We start from the raw sequence: 22865 nt of genomic DNA on the forward strand, positions 1-22865 counted from the left end.
AATGACATCGTACCTATGCTTACGAAACATCAAACTGCCTACAATATGATGAACGCATTATGAAATGCATGAAATAAACAATGCAACTAGGGTCCTTGCATTAAAAAGACAACCGAATCACATCCAAATAAAGAAAAAATAATCAATAAACTCTTATTTCCTAAGAATTGCTAGCATAGCAACCATCATTAATGACACTGAACTAACGCTCATGGCCATAGATGGTTTGCTAGAATCATGGGAAACTTTTGCACAAGGAATAAGTGCTAGAGATCAACTTCCAGACTTTAACAGGCTCAAGAATGATTGTCTTCAACAAGAGTCAAGAAAGCTAAAAAAAGGAGGAAAACCAAAAGTAGAAGATGAAGAACTTCACGTTCTTAGTGCAAACTCCTATAAAGGCAAGAAAAAGCACTTCAAGAAGAAAGGGAGAAATCAGAAGAATGGAAAGCCCAAGAAAGATCTATCTAAAATAAAGTGTATCAAATGTGAAAAATTTGGACACTATAGATCTAATTGTCCGGAAAATTCCAAACAACAAGCAAACTGTACAAATGTCATTAGAGAAGAAGAGACTTATGATCCGGAGAATCGTGTTTTGTATTCCTCTCTATCAAATGAAATCTCAAATAAGGCGTGGGTAATTGATAGTGGATCTTCCAAACATATAACGGGATACAAAGAAACTCTAGATTCCTTATCAGAGAAAGTTAATGGTGAAGTTAATATTTACTATTAGTGATAACTATGCACACTCAATTGAAGGAATTGGTAGTTGCAACTTGAAGCTAAAGACAAGAAATACTCTTCTTCTTAAAGATGTACTATATGTACCGGGGATTAAAAGAAACCTAATCTCAATTACAGCATTAGAAGATGATGGACACAATGTTGCATTCATGGATGGCAAAGTATTAACTTGGGCTAAGAACTCTTCCATCAAGAAAGCTAAAGTAATTGGTCAAAGAAAGGGATATTTGTATGAATTGAATATAGAACCTAGTAGATCCATTCAAACCCTAGTTCACGAAGCAGAAGATTCAAATGAAATATGGCACAGAAGATTAGGGCATCTAAACTTTAAAACCTTATCAACTATGGAAAAGATGGTTACCGGATTACCTAAATTAAATAAAGATCACTCTAGTATTTGTAAAGGGTGTGCTCTGGGTAAAAGTACTAGAAGTCCCTTTCATGATAGTACTAGGAAAACAAATAATGTACTTGAGTTAATACATTCAGATTTATGTGGACCTATGTCCATTCCCTCTCTTGGAGGATTCTGGTATTATATCTTGTTCATAGATGACTTCTCTAGGAAAACATGGATTTATTTCTTAAAATGCAAAGAATCGGAAGAAATCCTACAAAGATTTAAACAAATTCAAAGCATTAACTGAAAATTTTTCAGGACATAAAATTAAAACCTTTACAACAGATAATGGAGGAGAATATACCTCAGACTTGTTTAAAAGGTTTTGTAAAGAATCAGAGATCAAGAGGGAGTACACTGTTCCTTATAACCCAGAACAAAACGAGGTTACTGAAAGAAAGAACAAGACAATTATAGAAGCTGCTAGGGCCATGATTTTTGACCAAAATCTAGAATACTATCTTTGGGCAGAAGCCTCTTGTACTGATGTATACATTCAAAACAAAAGCCCTCACTCTTATCTTAAAGATAAGACCCCCGAAGAAGTATTTACTAAAGTAAAACCCAATATAAATCACCTTAGAATTTTTGGATGTCCTGTATACATTCATGTTCCAAAATAAAAGTGAACCAAATTAGAACCATCTGGGAAGAAAGGTATCCTTGTAGAGTATAGTGAAACTTCTAAAGCATATAGAATTTTCATATCTAGACAGAAAACTATTGAACTTAGCAGAGATGTAATCTTTGAGGAAGATCTTGCATTCAAAAGAACCTTAAGTTCCAATGAACCTTCTCCTTTATCAAATTTTGAAAGAACAAGTGAATCTGAATCCCAGAGGGAGAACCTAGAAGAGGTCGAAAATGAAAATATGAACCTTGAGGAAAATTCAAAGAAAAGACCACTATGGGCCATAAAAACAGTTGAAGCAGCTCAAGATTTTGTTGCACCCTCAGGATCAGTCAGAGAAAATGAAAGACCTAAAAGATTCTCTTGTTATACAGCAAATATGATTGATTTATCCAAAACAGAGCCAACCAATCCTTCTGATGCTATTAAACATCCAACCTAGAAAGAAGCTATGACAAAAGAATATCAATCAATTATGAAAAATGATGTCTGGGAAACAGTTCCAAGACCAAAAGGAAAATCTATTGTTTCTTCCAAATGGATATTCAAGATTAAGCATGCTGTAGATGGGAGTATTGAGAAATATAAAGCCAGATTTGTAGCCAAAAGTTTTTGTCAAAAAGAAGGGATTGATTATGAAGAAACCTTTGCTCCTATTGCCAAATATACTACCGCTCAAGCTGTCTTAGCAGTTGCCACATCTAAGGAATGGAAGGTACATCAAATGGATGTAAAGACAGCATTTCTCAATGGAAAAATTTCAGAAGAAGTCTATCTGGAGCAACCAGAAGGATTTGAAACCCATGATCCTAACGCCTTTGTTTGCAGACTCAAGAAAGCTCTTTATGGGCTTAAACAGGCTCCTAGGGCCTGGTATGAAAGGATTGATAAATATCTCATGAGCTTAGGATTCTCTAAGAATGAAGCCGATCCAAACTTATATTATAAAAAAGATAAAGATTGTATGGTAATATTGATATTGTATGTTGATGATTTATTAATCACAAGTGATGATCATCTTATAGATCAGTGCAAGAAAGATCTAACCAAAGAATTCGAGATGAAAGACTTGGGTCTTCTCCATTACTTCCTAGGATTGGAAGTACGACAGAATGTTGATAATATCATACTGAATCAAGGAAAGTACACTTCAGATATCTTGAAGAAATTTGGAATGTGGAATTGCAAGTCCATGTCTTCTCCAATGGAGACTAATTTGCATAAACTTAAAGAAGCAGCTGCAAAATCACCTCCAATAGATTCTACTCTAGATGATTGGGTCCCTGATGTACCGAGTAAATACAAGACCTGATATTTGCTATGTTGTTCATGCCTTAAGTCAATTTATGTGTGAAACTAAGGAGATTCACCTAGTTGTTGTTAAACACATTATGAGATACTTACAAGGCACTCTTAATTATGGACTCAAAAATGAGAAAGTTGCTTTAGATTTGCATGGATTCACCGATTCAGATTGGGGTGGAAATGTTAAAGATAGGAAAAGCACTTCAAGATGTTGTTTCAGTTTAGGATCAGCTATGATTTCATGAATATGCAGAAAGCAACCTTCAGTAGCTCAGAGCTCCACAGAAGCCGAATACATTGCAGCAACGATGGCCTCTCGAGAAGCAATATGGTTGAGGAAGTTACTTGTGGGATTATTTGGGCAAGCCATGAATCCTACAATTATTCATTGTGATAATCAAAGTTCCATCAAGCTCTTAGTGAATCCAGTTTTCCATGACAGATCCAAGCATATTGAAATTCCTTACCATTATGTAAGAGATATGGTAGACAGGAATTCTGTTAAATTGGAATACATTTGTACTGCAGATCAGACAGCAGACATACTCACCAAACCTCTATCTAGAGTAAAGATAGAACATTTCAAGAGGAGACTTGGTATGATTGAGTTGTAATTCATTTGTTCTTTTTTTATTATTAATAAAATAATTTTATTTTGTTAGGCTATTGACTGTTATGGGCTCCACCATGTGTAATCATTATTTAAGAGGTGACGATCTCTGAAATAATGAATACTTGTGTAAAAGGCATCATGAGAGATGACGATCTCTTAGATAATGTACTAACTAGTAGATTTTACAGTAAGATCCAGATGAGTTTTAGATCGTCTTGTGACATTGACATTGCTATGTTCATGGTTAACAAATTGGATAAAGGAAGAATTTTTTAAAATTCTTTGGGTTTATCCTGTATTCTGGTAGATCTTAAACTCAGGATCTTGTTCTGATTTAGAAATACCAATTTCTATGAGTCACAACATGTATCTTATCACTAGTAGCAGTGATTTGTCATATCACAGGTTGAGTAATATGACATTGTGTTATGTGTTCTATGATATCACATACTAAGAAAATTCAAACAAATATAGAGTATTAATTCTTTTGCTTATTCATCTGTATTGATGTTGCTAGATATGATATCTCTCTGTGTGATTATCAGGTTAAGAGGGAGTGTTTATGTTATAACCTAATAATCACCAGGTTTGTGAGTGCAGATTGCACTATCTCTACAACTATCAACATATGGCTTGGTATTTATATTCTCCTCTAGGTGGCAATTTTAGACTTATTAATATTGCAAAGAAACTAACTCACCTTGTTAGTTATTATTTAATGTTAATTCTAAACAAGTCGTCAATTTTATGAAGAGATGCAAAACCGACCAAGTTTAGGATGTGTCATTTAAAGGTGACGTCCTTTAGTTTGATATTTAGAGGGTTGTGAATACAGTTTAGAAGACACACAAAAACACAGCAGTCTGTTCTTCTAAGTATTCATCTTCCTGCGAATTGGAAAATCAGAGATATTGTTATTCATTTAATATCGAGTATAGAGGTTTTGAACTTGCATCAAAGATTAGTGATATCTGCTTCAAACAATCTGAGTATACGTACTATTTTGAAGGATCATTCACTGCCATTAGAAATTGAACTTTTAAGTCTGATTGAAGATCAGAAGAATTTGCAGAAACTTACATTTAGTTCTTTGGTCTACATTGCATTGTCCATATTAAACTAAGGTTCAGCTTTGTTGTCACCACCCATAATAATTCACAGCAAGCTCAGGATGAGGATATTGTACTTGCAATTCTATATCTATATATATATAAGAAAAATAGTGCTATCATGCTGAAACTAAAACATGCCAAACATGAGAATTGAAAAAGAGTAGGGTTAACATTGTATAGAACCCTTCATCACTGATCAATGCATTGGTTTGAAGTTTGAACACATCCATAGTTAGAGATTACAATTAGTTAAAGTAAGCTAGCCAAATATAAAGTAGATCTACCAGGTTTGCATGTTCATATATCTACCTTTATGTCTGTGTGTGGGTGCATGGATATGCAAGTGGCTATCTGTGGATGTGTGTGTAGGAAAGAGAGAGACAGACAGACAGGCACAAAGAGAAGAGAGACCTGGGCACGAGCAATATAAAATTTCAATCTATTCATTTCACTTGCAATCCGTTCTAACAGCATGCTTCGGGCCTCCTCAAGATTTGCACCATTCTCAGCAATCTCTACCACAGTACCATTACTAAATGAGTTTTTGTTGTCTGGTTCAATGTGCGAAATAGCTCCCTCCTCAGGCATGCTTTGCAACTCAACCATAAGTTTCTCTACCTGCATAGAATTTTGGATTATTAAATTAAATACATAACTTCTACTGTTAAGAAAACATGCTCTTGCATATATGAACCTCCCCAGCTGAAAAACAAATACATTAAATTTAACTTAGATTTAGGCTCACTACTAAAAGGGTGATGTAAGCTCTTCTACATTTTATCACATCCAAATATGATACCCAAGCTAAAAGATGAGAATAGAGGAAATTGGAACTCCCTTCAGAAAAAGCAGTTAAAGTATAATTCAGAAAATGAGTTATATAGATCGACAAATTTCCCCTACATTATCCATCTTAAGGATAAAGTCCTTGTTAAACAAATAGCTATGATGGCATCATTAGAAATTCTAATCTTGAACTGAATTATCAATTAAGAGGCAGTTAGGAGCCATTTGTTACAAATCGATTCAGAATTCAGTACATTAAAAGCTAAAAATGTAATGCATTTTCTAGCATAATTAATAATTGATCCCTCTTCCCTCAGTATTAACTAATATGCAACCAGAACAGAAGCTAGAGGATCCCTGGAGTTGAAATCAACTGCAAGAGAGCATCTGAAAGTGATCATGGCTTTGGTATTGGTGAAGTAGGGAATGGAAGAGACAGAGATGGAAGAAATGATATTTCAATTCAATCAGACAGTCTTGAATGTTTGTTCCTCTATATAAAAATATGCCTGCACTCTTGAGGAGGACAATCTGCACCAAGGCAAAGGGGTTTTTTATTTTGACGTTATTGTTTCTGGAACAGCTGAGCATAAGAAACAAGATATAAGTCGGTGCAAACACCTTGGCAAATAACTTAAAAAAAGCTTTGTATGTATCTGTTATTCTTTTGGTCTTTTAATTCTTTCAGATGGTATTTTTGCTTTCAATTGTCCAAATCCCAGGAGCGGATGGATTCCCGGCACAATTCTATTTGTGCCTATCAAAAATGGATATATCGGCAGTCATTGAGTAGCATACAAGTAGAAAAAAAAAATTCCCGAAGATAACAGTGCCACCAGATTGGTACTAACACTGAAATTGGCCAATATGGAAGCAATAGATCAATATCAACCTACTGCTCAATGCAATGTGAAATACAAGATAATGTCAAAGCTTATAGCCAGGCGATTCAAACCACTCTTGCAAAAAGTTCATAGCACAAACCCAATCAAATATTTTCCAGAAAAGCAACCAGATTACCATTATCACAAGTGGTTGCTAACATTTTTATGAATTAACTTGAGGACGATGAACTTGCTTCCTTTAACTTAAAAGCAGAGTGACAGAAAGAATATGTTGACAATACTAACATCAATTGGTCTCACAAAGGAGATTGTCAAGAAAAGTTCCACTTGCATCTCAGGCACATTTGCCCTAATATTCAATTGAGTAATAATTAGTCAAATGAAAAAGAGCCTGGTATTGTGATCCCTGAGGAAGTGGATCGTAGGCACTGATAGCAGGTTGAATTAAGCCTACCCTTCCTTTGCAAGGCAACTAGAACCAAAAGAGGTAAGAAATCAATGAAGGCTGAAGCGGCAGCCTTTCCAGACTTGGATTCAGAATCAGGTGAAGATATCGTCACTGTTAAGCGTAGAAAGACCTCCTAGTTTAATTTTTCTTCTCTCAGGCTAGGCTTTTAATGTCTTATTTTGGTCTCTGTTTTTGCTTGGTTTTGCTTTGTTCTTAGTAGGTATCTAAGTAATAAGTAGGAGATAATTTCCACAGCAAGTCAAATTGTGATATTGCTATCAGGATTTAACTGTGTGATTTTTTAGTCAAACTCGTTGACCCATGTTTCATGAGTAGTGATTCAACATGAATCCATCTCTCATGAGAATAAATGGAACACTTAGCCCTCATTGGATCTAGGTGATGCTCACAGTGGTGACGCACTGGGACTTCCCAAGAGGTCACCCACCCCAATACAACTCCAGCCTGAGTGCGCTTAACTATAGAGTTTCCTCCATGGTTAAACCCAAAGCTTGCAACCCCATTTGCAAAACCTTCACCAAGTGTTGTGCCTTATGAACCATTCATTAGAAAGCCCCCTAAGCTCATCAATTGATAAGTAGGAGATAATTTCCACAGCAAGTCAAATTGTGATATTGATATCAGGATTTAACCGTGTGATTTTTTAGTCAAACTCATTGACCCATGTTTCATGAGTAGTGATTCAACATGAATCCATCTCTCATGAGAATAAATGGAACACTTAGCACTCATTGGATCTAGGTGATGCTCACAGTGGTGACGCACCGGGACTTCCCGGGAGGTCACCCACCCCAGTACAACTCCAGCTTGAGTGCACTTAACTACAGAGTTTCCTCCATAGTTAAACCCAAAGCTTGCAACCCCATTTGCAAAACCTTCACCAAGTGTTGTGCCTTATGAACCATTCATTAGAAAGCCCCCTAAGTAGGAGATAATTTCCACAGCAAGTCAAATTGTGATATTGCTATCAGGATTTAACTATGTGATTTTTGAGTCAAACTCATTGACCCATGTTTCATGAGTAGTGATTCTATATGAATCCATCTCTCATGAGAATAAATGGAACACTTAGCACTCATTGGATTTAGGTGATGCTCACAGGGGTGAAGCACCGGGACTTCCTAGTAGGTATCTAAGTCTTTGTCTCCCAGGGCCCTCCCTGTCTTCTTCAGCTTTGTTAGCTTTGTCATCGGTAATGTTTCTGCAATTTTGGTGGAATTTATCTCTTTGTAAGCTGACTGTTATCCCTTAAAGTATTATCTGTTTGATCTCCTTGGATATGAAGGGCTGCAGTTTAGATATGTGCAGTTATATGTAATCCAGCTTGTAAACATAAGAATACGATTAAATCTTTAATGAAACAGGTGTTTCTGATTTACCAAATGTCTTTGACAAAGTTGATTGGAACTGGTTAAATACACCATACTTCAGATGACTTTTAAGGTAAGATTTTACTGTAATTTTAGAGAGCTCTTCTCTTTTTCCTAAATTTATTTGTTGGTTAGAGCTATAATATCTATTGACTCTGGTTATGATAAGATCTGAGTCATAAGTTGCTTACCCTCTATGTGAATGTTTGGGAAGTAGTTATAAAGGCTTGTCTCGCATTATAGCATATCAATGTTGTAATTGGTTTATTACTATTAAGTTAAGTTAGAGTTGAATTAACACTGTAATTTAGATGCAATAACATGTTATGTCCTGTACGGTTTTGTATCATATCTATCAAGATCAGGATCAACTAGTAAATGATATACAATAAGGGAGGAATTGCTAGAGGTATCCAAACCCTCTATTATCTCACAGTTACTTCAATACACTTCTGGCTCGAACAGCAGTAAAGACTCATTTGAATACATTCTGTATATCAGATTTTATGCTTTGGCTACCACAATATTTCCTTGATTTTTAGCTCTTCTTAGTATCCAGATTATCTCTATCTACAGATTCAGCATTAAATCATTGGCTCAAATCATGGCAGCCCTATAACCTGTTAGGTCATATAAGTCTGGAATTGCAACTAGTCAATCTACGCTATACCTGCCTAAAGAGAAATAACAACTGATAACAATTCAAGTTGAATTATAAACTAAGTTTTGTATATTATTCCATGAATGTAAGGTAGAAAGTGTTTACCATTAACACTTATAGGGCCGAATAAGTAAACTACATACCTAGAAATGAACTCATTTTAGAATACTGGCTTTAAGTTAATTACATCTGACAACAACCTATAAACATGATCATTATGGCAGATCAACGATCAAACCAAGAAAAGACTACCATATTGTTTTAATCAAGGTATGATATATAAGTTATGATACTCTGATGCAAGAACAGATAACTCGAAACTGGATTCTACTTTATTAGGCTAAGTCTGGCGAAAGGATACAGTATCAGACAAATAGGATCTCCTAGTTTACTTTGTCTAACTTAAGCTACTTTAATTTGACTAAATCCCTAATGGATTGGACTCTCAGCTCTCATCATCTTCTCATTAAACGTAAAACTCAATAAAACGGATCAGATAACCTATCTTTTTTTGTAATAATAATTTTAATTTACCCCTTTCACAAATTTACAAATCTGGGCAATAGAGGTTTGAGGATGTAAAGTCTTTAGAAATGCGATAGTGTATGCAATCGTGCAATATTACCTATTGGAAGTATCATTATTAAGCCAAAAAGGTAATCATAGAATCTACATTAAAATATATTAACCAAGTGCTTTGATTTTGATATAGAGGATTTTACAAGTAAAACTAAGCTAACAAAAATCATTCAAGCTAGATTTCAAAATAATTATAACCCCACAAATCTGACTTGTCAACTAAGGACCCTATGCAGGTCAAGTTACTTCAGCACTCTAATTAATTGATATGTTAGGGAGATGTCACCCTCTAGTTTAATATCTTGATTAGAAAAATAACTTGTATGGTATTTAAAGATAAATAAATTTCATTTTATTCAATCCTATAGATCTAACAATGATCTTGGTCATAAGGTATATGTTTGCAGGTTAAATTAAACAGGATCAATGACAAGAAGGCTATGGAGCAAGAAGAACACATATTTAAAGGGTAACATCAACATATATCAAGGAGGAGGACAAATAAAGAGTTAAATACTGTAAAGTGGGGAATAATTCCCACAATATTTTAAATTTGTAGATAGGGGTATGTCCCTATATTATTTTTGGCAATTCTGTGGATGCATGTCCCCAGGCAAGACTGGAGGTTTTCTTGACTCCGTTCTTTCCTACCAGTGCCTGTTTGAACGGGGGAACAATGTAAAACTTTATTAAAAAATAATAAATTATTTGGCTTCGGCCTCTAACCGATCAATAAAAAATTAATCAAAAAATATATACCATTCTAGAAGGAACAATGAATTTCCTTCTTGAAACTTGTACAAAAAGAAAACTTATCCATAAGCTTAGTCATGTTGGCAACCTTCTGAAAAGATTGGGGTGCTCTATTCTTTCTCAAGAAAGGCCATCCATATTCAAATGAAAACCATATAGAATAGGAGATGCTCTACTTGAATAAGATTCTCAGACTAAATGACAATGGGAAGATTCACATTATAGAAATATTCATGGCCATTAGAAGAATGATGTAGATCAAATGCCCAGATTTTTTTTCTATTTAAACAAAGTATTTCCTTGATAGAATTTTAGAGAATTTTAGAGTGGTATTTGCATAAATATCATGCCTTTTGCAAATTGCTGCTGGGTTGGCTAAGACCATAATCCACTTTTCCAACTTAGAGTAAACATCTAGGATGTCAGCCCTAATTGGACAAGTAATTATCTTGTAAACAAAATAATTCTTTCCTTCAATTCCACTATCCTATTTCACTTCAAACATGATTATCTCTTTTCATACACTCCATACTGACTTTTAAGGTTATACACATAATCAACAAAATGTATACTATCTCCATCTAACTTCACTAGTCATAATATGACATCAGTAACAAGTTATAAACAAAACAATACACTGTTGTAAACCAAATTCTATACTTAGACACTCTTACTGCAAAATGTCTTTTGCATAAATATCATGCCTTTTGCAAATTGCTGTTGGGTTGGCTAAGACCATAATCCACTTTTCCAACTTAGAGTAAACATCTAGGATGTCAGCCCTAATTGGACAAGTAATTATCTTGTAAACAAAATAATTCTTTCCTTCAATTCCACTATCCTATTTCACTTCAAACATGATTATCTCTTTTCATACACTCCATACTGACTTTTAAGGTTATACACATAATCAACAAAATGTATACTATCTCCATCTAACTTCACTAGTCATAATATGACATCAGTAACAAGTTATAAACAAAACAATATACTGTTGTAAACCAAATTCTATACTTAGACAATTTTTTTGATGAAATCTATCAAATATCCTCTCAAACCACCATTGAGCTGAGCTGTCTATCAAATTTCTTGTATGCTATTGCTAGGTTACTGGTTTGGCCTCACAAACCTGCCAGCTCAGATCCAATCAGTCCCAAATCTGGATCTGGTTTCAGTTCTGCCAGGGGAGTGAACAAGATTTCAAATATCTCTGTGGGTTCAACCAATACAAACATGGGCATACTTGTGACAAATTTCCATATGTGCTTTCTGCTACCACGACAAAACCAACAGATTTCGATTTATTTTTCTGCATTTTAAAGTGTTTCTTACATTTGACTTTGAGTTTAATATTATATGCTCTTATTTGCTGGCATTCGAGTCTAGAGATTGACAAAGGTGGAATCCAAAGATGACCAAGAGTAAGCAGACAGATTCAGGATTTGCCATCATGAGAAGATGATGAAATCTATCAAATATCCTCTCAAACCACCATTGAGCTGAGCTGTCTATCAAATTTCTTGTATGCTATTGCTAGGTTACTGGTTTGGCCTCACAAACCTGCCAGCTCAGATCCAATCAGTCCCAAATCTGGATCTGGTTTCAGTTCTGCCAGGGGAGTGAACAAGATTTCAAATATCTCTGTGGGTTCAACCAATACAAACATGGGCATACTTGTGACAAATTTCCATATGTGCTTTCTGCTACCACGACAAAACCAACAGATTTCGATTTATTTTTCTGCATTTTAAAGTGTTTCTTACATTTGACTTTGAGTTTAATATTATATGCTCTTATTTGCTGGCATTCGAGTCTAGAGATTGACAAAGGTGGAATCCAAAGATGACCAAGAGTAAGCAGACAGATTCAGGATTTGTCATCCCGCTAATAGATTTAAAAGTGAGGCATTGATTCATTGATGCACAATCACAGACATAGGGGGTTTGGTTGATTACAGAAGAATAGAGTTTTGTAAACTCAACAGAGGAGAAATGATCTCCTATAAGTATTTCTAAATCAACCTTGCTCCTGTAATTTTGTCAAGCAATTACAAGATCAAAGCAGTCAACGATATGTTTTGGCATGTAAAAGCTATAAATGGGACAAAAATAGGAACTATGATATTGACTACACTCCTCTTTGAAGTCTCTCATTTGTATAAACTCATGTTTGTATTGGACGGGAAGAAATCCTGATAGACACCTACAAATGCTGGTGGATTGTGTTTGAAGAGCTCTAATATTTTTCTGCAGGTATGAGAGAGTCCTAAAAATGCAAAGTTGGTATTCGATTATCAAAGTTGGATTTTTTGGTTGTCCTCCAACAGAAATTAACAGTGGGTAGAAGGTGCACAAACTTCTTACACCATGGGAAAGTCAATAGAAAGGGTTTTGAAAGGTGCATCTTCCAAGGTCTTTGTTGGATAGAGGATAGTTGTTGAATGTAAAAAAATTTGTTGCAGATAGTTGAGAGTAAAAATATCTTTAAAAGAGACAATGCAGATTATCTAGATGAGGCCAGCTGAGTGGGCAGCTAGGAAGTATCAAAGGAAGAGAGTCCACAAGATGATGATGGACATACATTTGAGATTGATAGGTTGGAGGCAATGCAAATGGAGAAGTTTTAGTAGATGTGATAAAAATGATGAAGAATGTCATCTAGGTGGAATGAAACTGAAAGTAGAAAAGAACCTGATTGGACTTCAAACATGTCTTTTTAGAGGCAGGGATGTTTATTATGGATGAGATTGTAGTGGAGAAGGGTGATGATAAAATACCTTTTTATTTTAACATTATTTTATTTACAGATAAGGAGGAAGGTAAGGATCAAAAAGTGGAAGTCCTTGTACCAAAGGGCAATGAATAGGAAGAGTGAGGAAATAAGGTTGAATTATTTTTAAGTTGATCAATTTCGAGTGATTGAGATGCATAAATGAGTCTTTCAGAGGAAATGCAGATGTTGATCGATGTGGAACAACCCAAATTGAGTACCTTGATGAGGTATCAAAAGCCCAAAGTGAAGATGGAGCGAAAATTGCAGTGGTTGAACCAGAGTGTTAACAGGAGCAAATGTGGAAGAGGAGTTATGTAATGTCCCAAACTAGAAACCAACCAATTTTCTGCAAAACTCTTATTAAAATTCTATTTCATCAAAATCCTAACTAGTCATGAACATCAATTACGAACAAATTATATGGACTACAAAAGTATAAACAGAGCAGGACAGCTATTGCACCAATAAAATCATTATACCATATCAAGCTTACAAGTTAATAACACATCTTCTGACCTGTACATTCGATAGAGAACTTCAAATTCGGGTATATTAATCTGACAAGGTCATCAACAATATTGCTGCCTCCTTCCCACTTCAATATCTCACTTGATGTGATCTCCAAACTAAAGATTCACTTGGGTAATTCCCCTGAGTTGAATGGTGCCGCTACTTCAGAGATGGGGTCAACGAAGTATTCTGTGGCAGACTGTAGCTCCCAGACTTCACATAATGGTTCGTACGATTTCCTTCTTATGAGCAATCATGCTGATACCCCTGTTAATTATTATGTGGTTAAGTAGAGGTGTCAAACTTGTGAAAATGTCATTTGCTTATTTGGCAACAGTAGTTCAAGCTGGCCCGATTTTATTTAGTGTCTGCAGAATAAACATTTATCCACAACTCCATTCTCTAACGTCAAGGCTTGAAGATTACAATTCGACAGCAATTGTATATGTTTTTCAATAATAATCCCGTGTATTATGTCTCCTCCCCAACTATAGTTGCCGATGGTGAATATTGATGTACTCAATAGGCATGAGCTGCTTCAATTAGACCAATCGATGATAAATTCGCAACACTGATTAAAATTAGTTAATGTGACGTCCCCTTTCCCGCTAACAAGAGATGAGTAGTATGTTGGCCTATCACCTGAGTTCCCATAGGCCAATCGGATGGTTAGGGTACTCAGAGGTTCGCAAAGTGTTGCAGGGACTTTGTGAGTAATTTTTGAGAATTTCTATGGAAGTTCCTATTTTTTTAAGGCAGTCTCCTATGTTTTAAAGAGAACTGGCAGTGACAAGAGGACCACCTGCGGGGACCATAGGTTAGTACAGGAATCATGTGAGCAATTTCTGATGTTTAGGGTGAGGTTCCTATTTTTTAGGACGGGTTCCTAAAATTTAGGAACAAATGTCAGTTAGCCTGCAAGGTTCAAATAGTGGCAGTGATCACAACACTTCATATCGCATTCAATTTTGAGCCCAGATCTGCATTCTGTAGATTAATAAGGAAATATTTGATATTTCCTAATATAAGGAAATAAATAAATTAACCTTATAATTACTTTATAATAAAATAAATTATAATATAAAGGTGATATTATGATCACTTTTTAACAAAGTAACAAAGTTATTTTATTAATAAATAGGGAAAAGGAAACCTTAATTCGAAATTTGGCTTAGGAATGAAAATAAAAGTGAATAAAAAGAAAGTTTGGCCTCATTCATCATTATTCAGGTTATTATTTCCATCTCAAATTCATGGCAGAGCTCTGCATAGCAGATTTGCAGTAGTATTAAACTGCAAGAAAGAAATCCCTTGGAGAGAACAGGTTGGAAATTTGCCCATCTTATTCACAGGTTGAGCATTGAACAACTCACAAGCTTAAAGAGCAATAGTTGATTAGAAATTGTGGAGATTTGGCAGACTGTGGATGAGAAATCGGAAATACTATACAGATCAGGAAAGAGCGGCACCAATTATCATCAGAAAAACATTCCCAGCTGGCTCGTACCACTACAGAAGCAGCCATTAAAGCAAGTGCAGATTAATACACCAGCCTTACTCTTTGGCTTATCCACAATCAAGAATTGACATTAAAGAACCTTGGAATCAATTGTATGATCTTTTGCAATCTTAGCATACACATGATTTTGCTCAAGAGAGGATAAGATGCCAAGGAATTTTATTCTAGAGTGGTGTGGTCATAAAACACCCGTAAACCTGCAGGACTTGATATTGGCACAGAGGCTGAATTAATCATATTGATTGAACAAGACCTTTCAGAGACACGTGTCGACAAAGCTGATGTTGTCATCTAAGTTTCAATAGTCGGAGCAATTTATTGCATCTTGAAGACAATCGTCGTGATAGACTTTGATTGCTGGATCTATGAAGGATTAGCAAGGCTCAATATATACAGAAACCTTACTAGGTATCCACAGGAATTTGATGACTTATTCGCTTGGAAGACCTGTGCGATGTATGCTCTATAATATTGTGGATGCATATGATAAGCACACATCAAGAGAAACCGGAGATCCTATCAATGCATCTTAGTATTCTAATATTGATGAATATTTGAAATATCTGTGGGTTCCAATCAATTTGAAGTTTGTGTTATCTGCCAATATGATTTAGATTGAGTCACCTAATATGAAATACTGAACCGCTAAAGACTATAAAAGACTGAATTCGTCGATGTTGCAAATATATCATAGGGTTGTGTAATTGAAGCAGCTCATGCCCAACAAGAACATCAATGTTTACCATCAGCAGCTATAGTTGGGGAGAAGACATCATAAATGGGGTTATTATTGATAAATATATACAAGTGTCATGGAATTGTAATGTTCAAGCCTTGACATTAGAGAATAGAGTTGTGGATAAATATTAATTTCCCAGACATTAAATAAAATCGAGCCAGCTTGAACTACTGTTTCCACATAAGGAAAATATATTTCAAACTTTCGACACCTCTACTTGACAGCATGATAATTAACTGGGAAATCAGCATAATTGCACAATAAGAAGGAATTCATATGAACCATTCTCTGAAGTCTGTGAGCTTTTATCCACCAAATAATACTTCATTGACCATATCGCTTAAGTAGCAGCACCATTCAACTTGAAGGAATTACCACAGCAGAATATTTAGTTTAGAGATACATAAAACAAGATATTGAAGTGTGAAGGAAGCAAATAATTCATCAATGACATCATTAGATAAATTTGCCCAAAGTTGATGTTTTGTATTGAATGCATGGATCAGAAGATGTGTTATTATATAGTAAGCTTGATATGGTGTAATGATTTTATTTATGCAGTGTAGTTGTCCTGTTCTGGTTATACATCAGCAGTCCATATAATTTGTAAATAATTGATTTCCCATTCAATGAGTAGTTGTTAGGTGTTTCATTAAGTAGACTGTAGAACATTAAGAAGCCTTTTGTACAAAAATTGGTTGATTTGTAATTTGGGAGATTACGATGGTATCAGAGCTGGTGATCTTGCCAGCCAGTCGAGGGATTCATAATTGGTTCAACACATGACACCAAGTGGTGCAAGATCTACAAAAGATTGGTGACAAGTTTCGTTTGCGCCATCAGCAATGCAATGATGTCGAACTCACATTGCTTATGGTGGAGCAATCACCTTCACTTTTTAGTGCAGATGGCCCTTGTTCCTGTTGAGATCGCATTGAAACAACCATGGCCAAAACTTGAGACATCCTAAGAAGCAAATCACACTATTGATGGCCTAATGCCTAAGCAAGATCTTGAGAATCTCAGCTCTTGTGCTCCACATGACAATGACACCATGAAGGAGAAGTTGCAGTTGATAGTCGACAGCTTTCAGAGTCTTGATAACATCAATAGCGATCATTTCGCATGGATGTTTGTGATATTAAAGACATTTGCAAAATACAGAGTGAGTTGCCTTCTATTGGACTTGGAGCTGCATGATCTGATCTACAATGTGTTTCATCATTTCTTGATCATGATCAAGGATGTCATGACAATGAGGTCTTCACAGCCATGGACAACATTATGATTGTGTGGATTGAGGAGATGGATGTTATATCCCAATCTATTACATCCAAGCTATTAGCTGTTCACAAGCAAGAATGTGTTCTATTGCTGCATATGAATTGTTCATTAATGCATGCACCCTTACCCTGCTCTCCATCCTGATGATGAATCAGAGAGTATGATTTGAAATGTTGATGAGAAAAAAGAATACTGCCAAAAACAGAAGCCCTATCACATAAACATGGACTGTGTCAACTTAATGACTACAATTGGTCAGTAATGCCTTCAGACATTGTGAGGGAAAACTGAAGTTTCATTCGCACAAGGAGCAGGAACTAAATGGCATCATGTGCAGAAAGGAAAATGAAGACAAGTTCACTTCAACCACATAATAATATGAACAAGCAAGAAGAAACAATTACAGCCTCACATGAGGAACACATAGGTCTTCATGGAAGACCAAGAGGTTGTAGAATAAGCTTTCATGGATCATGCCAAGACAACATGGGTTGACCAACTACATGGAGAAGTGGGTTCTACATCTATTCCTTGGCATGAGAAAGGTCTACAACTCATTGGTAAGAAATCAATTTGTACAAATGTGGGCTCATGTGCTAAAATGGATTTCATTTTTTTCATTCATATGATTGCATTGGAGGATTGCTTGCTGAGATAGTATGAAGCAGTTTTCTTTAGAGAGATGATTATTGAGACTAGAAGATTGCCTAACACTAGGGTCATACAATATTGTAATGTTTGGCTTGTTATGATTGCTTCACTATGGGTTTGGTAGGAGGCAAGGAACAGAATGGAAATGCACATGATAGACAAGCACGTGCTTAAGATACAATAAGGAATGGTAAAGAAAATTTAAAGGAACATTATTCTGATTTTCTAAATGCAAAAAGCAGTCCTGGTTTCCATATGAGCAATGCTTTTAGGGCGGCCAAGAGTGGCTGGATAAACACATGATTGAAGTTGGGGTTGCTGATTTCAAAACAGCAAGGGAAGAAGAGCAAAAAGTAAATGATCCAATCCACAATTATGCTAATGACAGCCTGTTTGTGTATGAACCCACAATCTGATTTCAAAACAGCAAGGGAAGAAGAGCAAAAGGTAAATGATCCAATCCACAATTATGCTAATGACAGCCTGTTTGTGCATGAGGTGGATGGGAAAGTTGTTGAGGAAAGAGCTATAGACCAATCAGAACAATTGTTTCAGAAGTCACACCACTTGAAGGGTCAATTAAGGATAAATGAAGACATGATTGTTGCATCTCTCAACCACGTTGAGGATACTCATTGCCTGATGTCAAGTTGTGGAAAGCCTAAGAGGGACAGCTAACTTGCAGATTTGCAGGCTCTTAGAGAAGCTATGGCGGTGATGAAATCAAATTTCCTTCACCTTCTTGCTGATAGAGATCATCTCCTATAGCTTAATGAGATGTATTCCAGTGGTTTGAAAAGACAAAAGGGTGATGTAGACAAGCTCACTTATGAGCTTAAGGCCCTTCAAAAATCAGAAACCATGTTGATAGACTTAATGCGAGAATGTTTGACAGTGGACAAATGGTTGAGGGGATGGAAGATACTTTTTAGTCAGATGTTTTGTGGGAGAGATCTGCTTGTGCTTTGACATCTTATCATGAGGAGGAGGATTCCTCAATTGGAGTTGATGCTGCCCCAACATCAGAAAGTTCTGATATGCTGATTGATGACTGCAATTATTTGATGAAGCTTGATGATATTCCACATACAGAAAGTTCTGATTTTCTTGTTGGCTGTAATTGCTGGATGGAGTTTCGCACTGCCCTAAACTCAGATAATTCTGATTTTTGACAGCAGCATTTCAGTTGGGATCCATGAATTTTGGCGAAGTACACTCCTTGGGATCGCAACAATTGATGACACACCTATGGACATGGTAACCAAATGCATAGAGACTTCAATCGACTATGGGGTATGTGATATTCGGTTGGATGCATATCTTGCAGCAATACTTGTTGAAAAACCTTCAACAAAAAAGGAAGGAAGGTTTGAGGTCCTTGAATACACTATGGACCTGTATGATTGCTAATCTAATTTGTTGCCTAGCAACTATAGTCTCTTCTCAATTTACATTCAGATTTGTTTGAGCATGAAGAAAGATGTGCGCATTTGAATCATGTGGCTCGTGACTTCTCTCTTAGAGGACCCTGAAAATGTTCATGTCATGGAGGAAAGGGGTATATTTGATCATACACTTTATCAGGGAGACATAACTACTTCTGAACTGATTGACTCCTTGGCCTCTCATGGAGAGTTTGAAGAGTTGTCTCTTTTAGGAGCTCTTGTGGTAGAGTTCATGAGGGTTTGCATTATCGATGGCATATCTTGGTTTAAAGACATTTTTGGAGAAGCTATCGGTATGCTTCTTCATTATGATACATCATTGGAATTTGGAACTTTTCACTTTATGGATCATGATGCATGCATAATTGGGGCTCATCAGGCTGAGTGCCATCTTCTTGGTGAAAGCAAGTTGCAGATATCAGATATTCTCTTTGGGACAGCAGCCAATGGGTATGATAGCATGCTGAATTGGGGACATGGCATCAGCATGTCTGATACCTTTCTTCAGTGAGAGTTCAACAAGTTGCTCCACAACTCCAAGCATGGTGATGTTTATATCAGAGCAGAGAAGTGGAAATTTGTTGAAGATTTGCCCAGCATAGAAAGATTCTTCTGGCCTACATACAGAATGGTTAAGGAGATGGCACTCACATTCATGAGAGAGCGTCAAGATTATAGTGGATATTGCACAGACTCTATCACTACCGGTGTCCATGCTTGGTTTGGGACCCTGAAGCTTGCTAGACGGCACACAGTTTGATAACGAATTGCTTGAGGACAAGCAATCTTTGGGTCGAGAGGACTGTAATGTCCCCAATTATTTGAAAATAACTTTGGTACTAATTAAGTTGTTTTTAAATACTTGAGGACATTGCAAGTTAATTATGAAAATTTATGCTAATTTGTTTGCAAATAAGGAAAAAGTTAAAGAAATGATGATGAATATTTATGATTTTCGTAATGTTGTTAATTTTGCTAAAATGGTGTTTGCAGACATAAAAGGGGAAGTAATTATTTTTTATGTGAAGATATGAGAGGAGGGGAAGATGATTTTTAATGGAGGTGGATAATTTATGGTGTGTTGCATCCCATGAAAAGGAGCCAAATATGGTGATTCAGAACAGTGAAGAGAAATAATTCAACTTATGGTGGACAAACCGCCACAAGAGATGCAAAGAATGCTGGACAAAATTGGTTGGATGAAGTAGGATTTTTTCCACCAGAGTGCTGAAAAAGTGAATGAGAATATCTTCTGAAGTGTTTCAATGGAGTTTATTGTATAATGTGTCATTTAATTGTTTCAAATTCCTAAACCATGGTCACAAACTTCATACCGCATAAGTTTGATGCAAAAGCATCTAGCAAGAGATATGTTTTTAAACTTGGTGATGGATGACACTGCCTCAATATAAGGTGGGCAATTTTGTAATAGTTGGAAGCTAGCAATGTGACAGTTTTCCTTTGTGTGCAGACGGTAATTGTTCTTCTTATCTTAGCAGAGTAGCAGCTAAGAATAGTGGTAGACTTTAATGTCAATGTTGAAGCGGCCCTAGGTGTTTTAAATATGGTAGCACCTCCTTTAAAAGGTATTGATTATCCTTTAATATAGAAAATCCGCAGTTTGTATATAACATAAGGAGGAGCGAGAGTGGGGGTCATAGGAAACGAGGAGCAGGCAAGGGAAAAGAAGAGGAGGGGGAAGAGCTGGCTGCCCACGCTTGGACCATTAAACCAGCAATAAATGAAATGTTGAAACAGCGATGGGGGATTGAAGGGGGAAATGGGAAGGTTTCCAAACTGTTGTTGGAAAGTTGAAAATGACAGATAAAGGAATTTGAGGAATTTGAGATGTATAGAGAATGGAAAAAGTAGTGCAGAAGCAGAAAGTAAAGAAAGCGCTGGTTGAGGAACTCAGATCTTATGTTTGTTATGTTTTAAAATTTAGGAAGATGCGACTTAAAGAGCTATCGAAGCAAAGTTTTTTTTTTTTGTAATAATGTTGCAGTGAGATGCAGAGAAAACTAAAATAAGAATTCCTAATTTTGTTTTGTGTATTTGTTTTTCATGGAGAACTTGAGAGTAGATGAATAGTAGGCTGAAGGATTGGCTGCCCATAAGTGGATACCTGATCCTTAATTTGCGTCACCATCTCTTAGAAATAATCCTTAATCCCACCCAAGATTGATAAAATTCACATTCACCTCATATATAGTTGAGCTCAAGCATTGAACATCCCTAATCTGCCTATACCCTAAATACTGCCAATCCAATTGCTTGGACACCGTGACAGTGTATACCACCTACACTAAATAAAGCACCATGTGAAGATCTGTGGAATGCAAACGGAACAATTGGCTGATATCAAATATAAACATTTATCTCTCTTGACCAAGGGGAATCTTCATTTCTAAATAGTAAATATCAAATATTCTGAGTCTATGAACACGTATCATGGCTTGAGGAAACAACTCTGATTATTTAATTTGCAAACATTTCAGATCACACTCAGTAAACGTCCTTAACTTGATGACATATTTTATCCAAAAAAAATACAATTTCTGAACATTACCTTGGCCCATGAAACTGCCACTAAATCTTAGAAAAACAGCAAAATTATGATTGTCTACATACCTTGGAAAGAACGTGAGAAGTGTCGAGAAGAAGCTCCAGTACTTCTCTCGAATTGGAAGCCTGCGCCCGCCTTCTCAAGCCATCTTGAACGGCCTGCAGAGAAGAATCCACGCTGCTTCTAACACTGCTTATTTTGTCCCTAAGCTCCGTCAGTGGCGTCCGCATTCTGAGCACAGCACCTTCCACATCCACCAGTTTAGTGCTCAAATTCACGAAATCCGCATAGTCTCTATTGATCAATTCCACCAATTCATTCTTAAGAAGAGCGAGATGCCCCCGAAGTTCAGCGCGTAGAGTCTCAAGCGCAACGAAGCGCCTTAGATCTGCAATGTACATCTCGCTGTCGAAATCAGGCTGCATAAATACATCCTTTTTGAACCATAACGCCTGCGAATCGTTTGAATCTTCTCCAAAGAGATCAGCCACAGATCTTGGCCCCGTCGAGAAGGGTGATTGTGCATGGAAATCTGTCATCTTTTCAAGATTACAATGACTGAATCTATTACCTACAAGACTCTGTGCTGAAGCGATTATACTACCTGGCTATAATTTTCCTACAAACATTGCTCCGTGCTCAAGCTTTTAAGTTTTTTATTTTGATTTGAACCAGAAGGAATACCCGCAGATGACCGAATTTGTCTCTCCCGATTTTTATTATTATTATTTTTTCGCTCCATTTCCCCTGCGTCTTGTAATTTGATAATTTTCATTTTTTTATTTTTTTTAAAACTTCTAGCATTGATTGAATTCATTTTCCATTAAAGTGATATTAATATTTTTAAATTATAGAATATTTTTGCTTGTGTTTTTTAGTTAATTATAGTTATATTATCTAAATATTAATAATAATAATAAAATTTCTCTTTAATGGAATTAGGAAGGTTGATCTTCCAAATAATATGTGGAATGCAATGTAGAATGGAAAATGTTGTAAAGTGGATGGATAAAAATGAACTTTGATGATGCATCGAGGGGAAGTTAGAGACCAAGTAGGACAATATATATTGCGAGAAATTGTGATTGAAGAAACATGAGAG

General features: G+C 36.0%; 1 protein-coding gene and 1 non-coding gene across 2 annotated transcripts in view; both read right to left on the bottom strand.

Moving 5' to 3' along the window:
- The window catches only part of LOC149565394 (oligomeric golgi complex subunit-like protein), a 122532-nt gene extending 99960 nt beyond the window's left edge, over positions 1 to 22572 (bottom strand). Inside the window, exons 1-2 of the mRNA XM_089818900.1 lie at positions 21829 to 22572; positions 5226 to 5432 (exon numbers count right to left, since the gene is read on the bottom strand). Of these exons, the coding sequence (XP_089675026.1) occupies positions 5226 to 5432; positions 21829 to 22302 (681 nt within the window). The 5' untranslated portion in view covers positions 22303 to 22572. The remainder of the gene's footprint in view (positions 1 to 5225; positions 5433 to 21828) is intronic.
- On the bottom strand, positions 4653 to 4726 carry LOC149565396 (small nucleolar RNA snoR122). The gene has a single exon (XR_016363190.1). It is a non-coding gene; the product is annotated as a small nucleolar RNA snoR122 (small nucleolar RNA).
- Positions 22573 to 22865: the final 293 nt, after the last annotated feature.

The sequence above is a fragment of the Cupressus sempervirens genome, chromosome 3, assembly GCF_028749045.1.
Source record: "Cupressus sempervirens isolate cs-2001-9-10 chromosome 3, ASM2874904v1, whole genome shotgun sequence".
Lineage (NCBI taxonomy): Eukaryota > Viridiplantae > Streptophyta > Pinopsida > Cupressales > Cupressaceae > Cupressus > Cupressus sempervirens.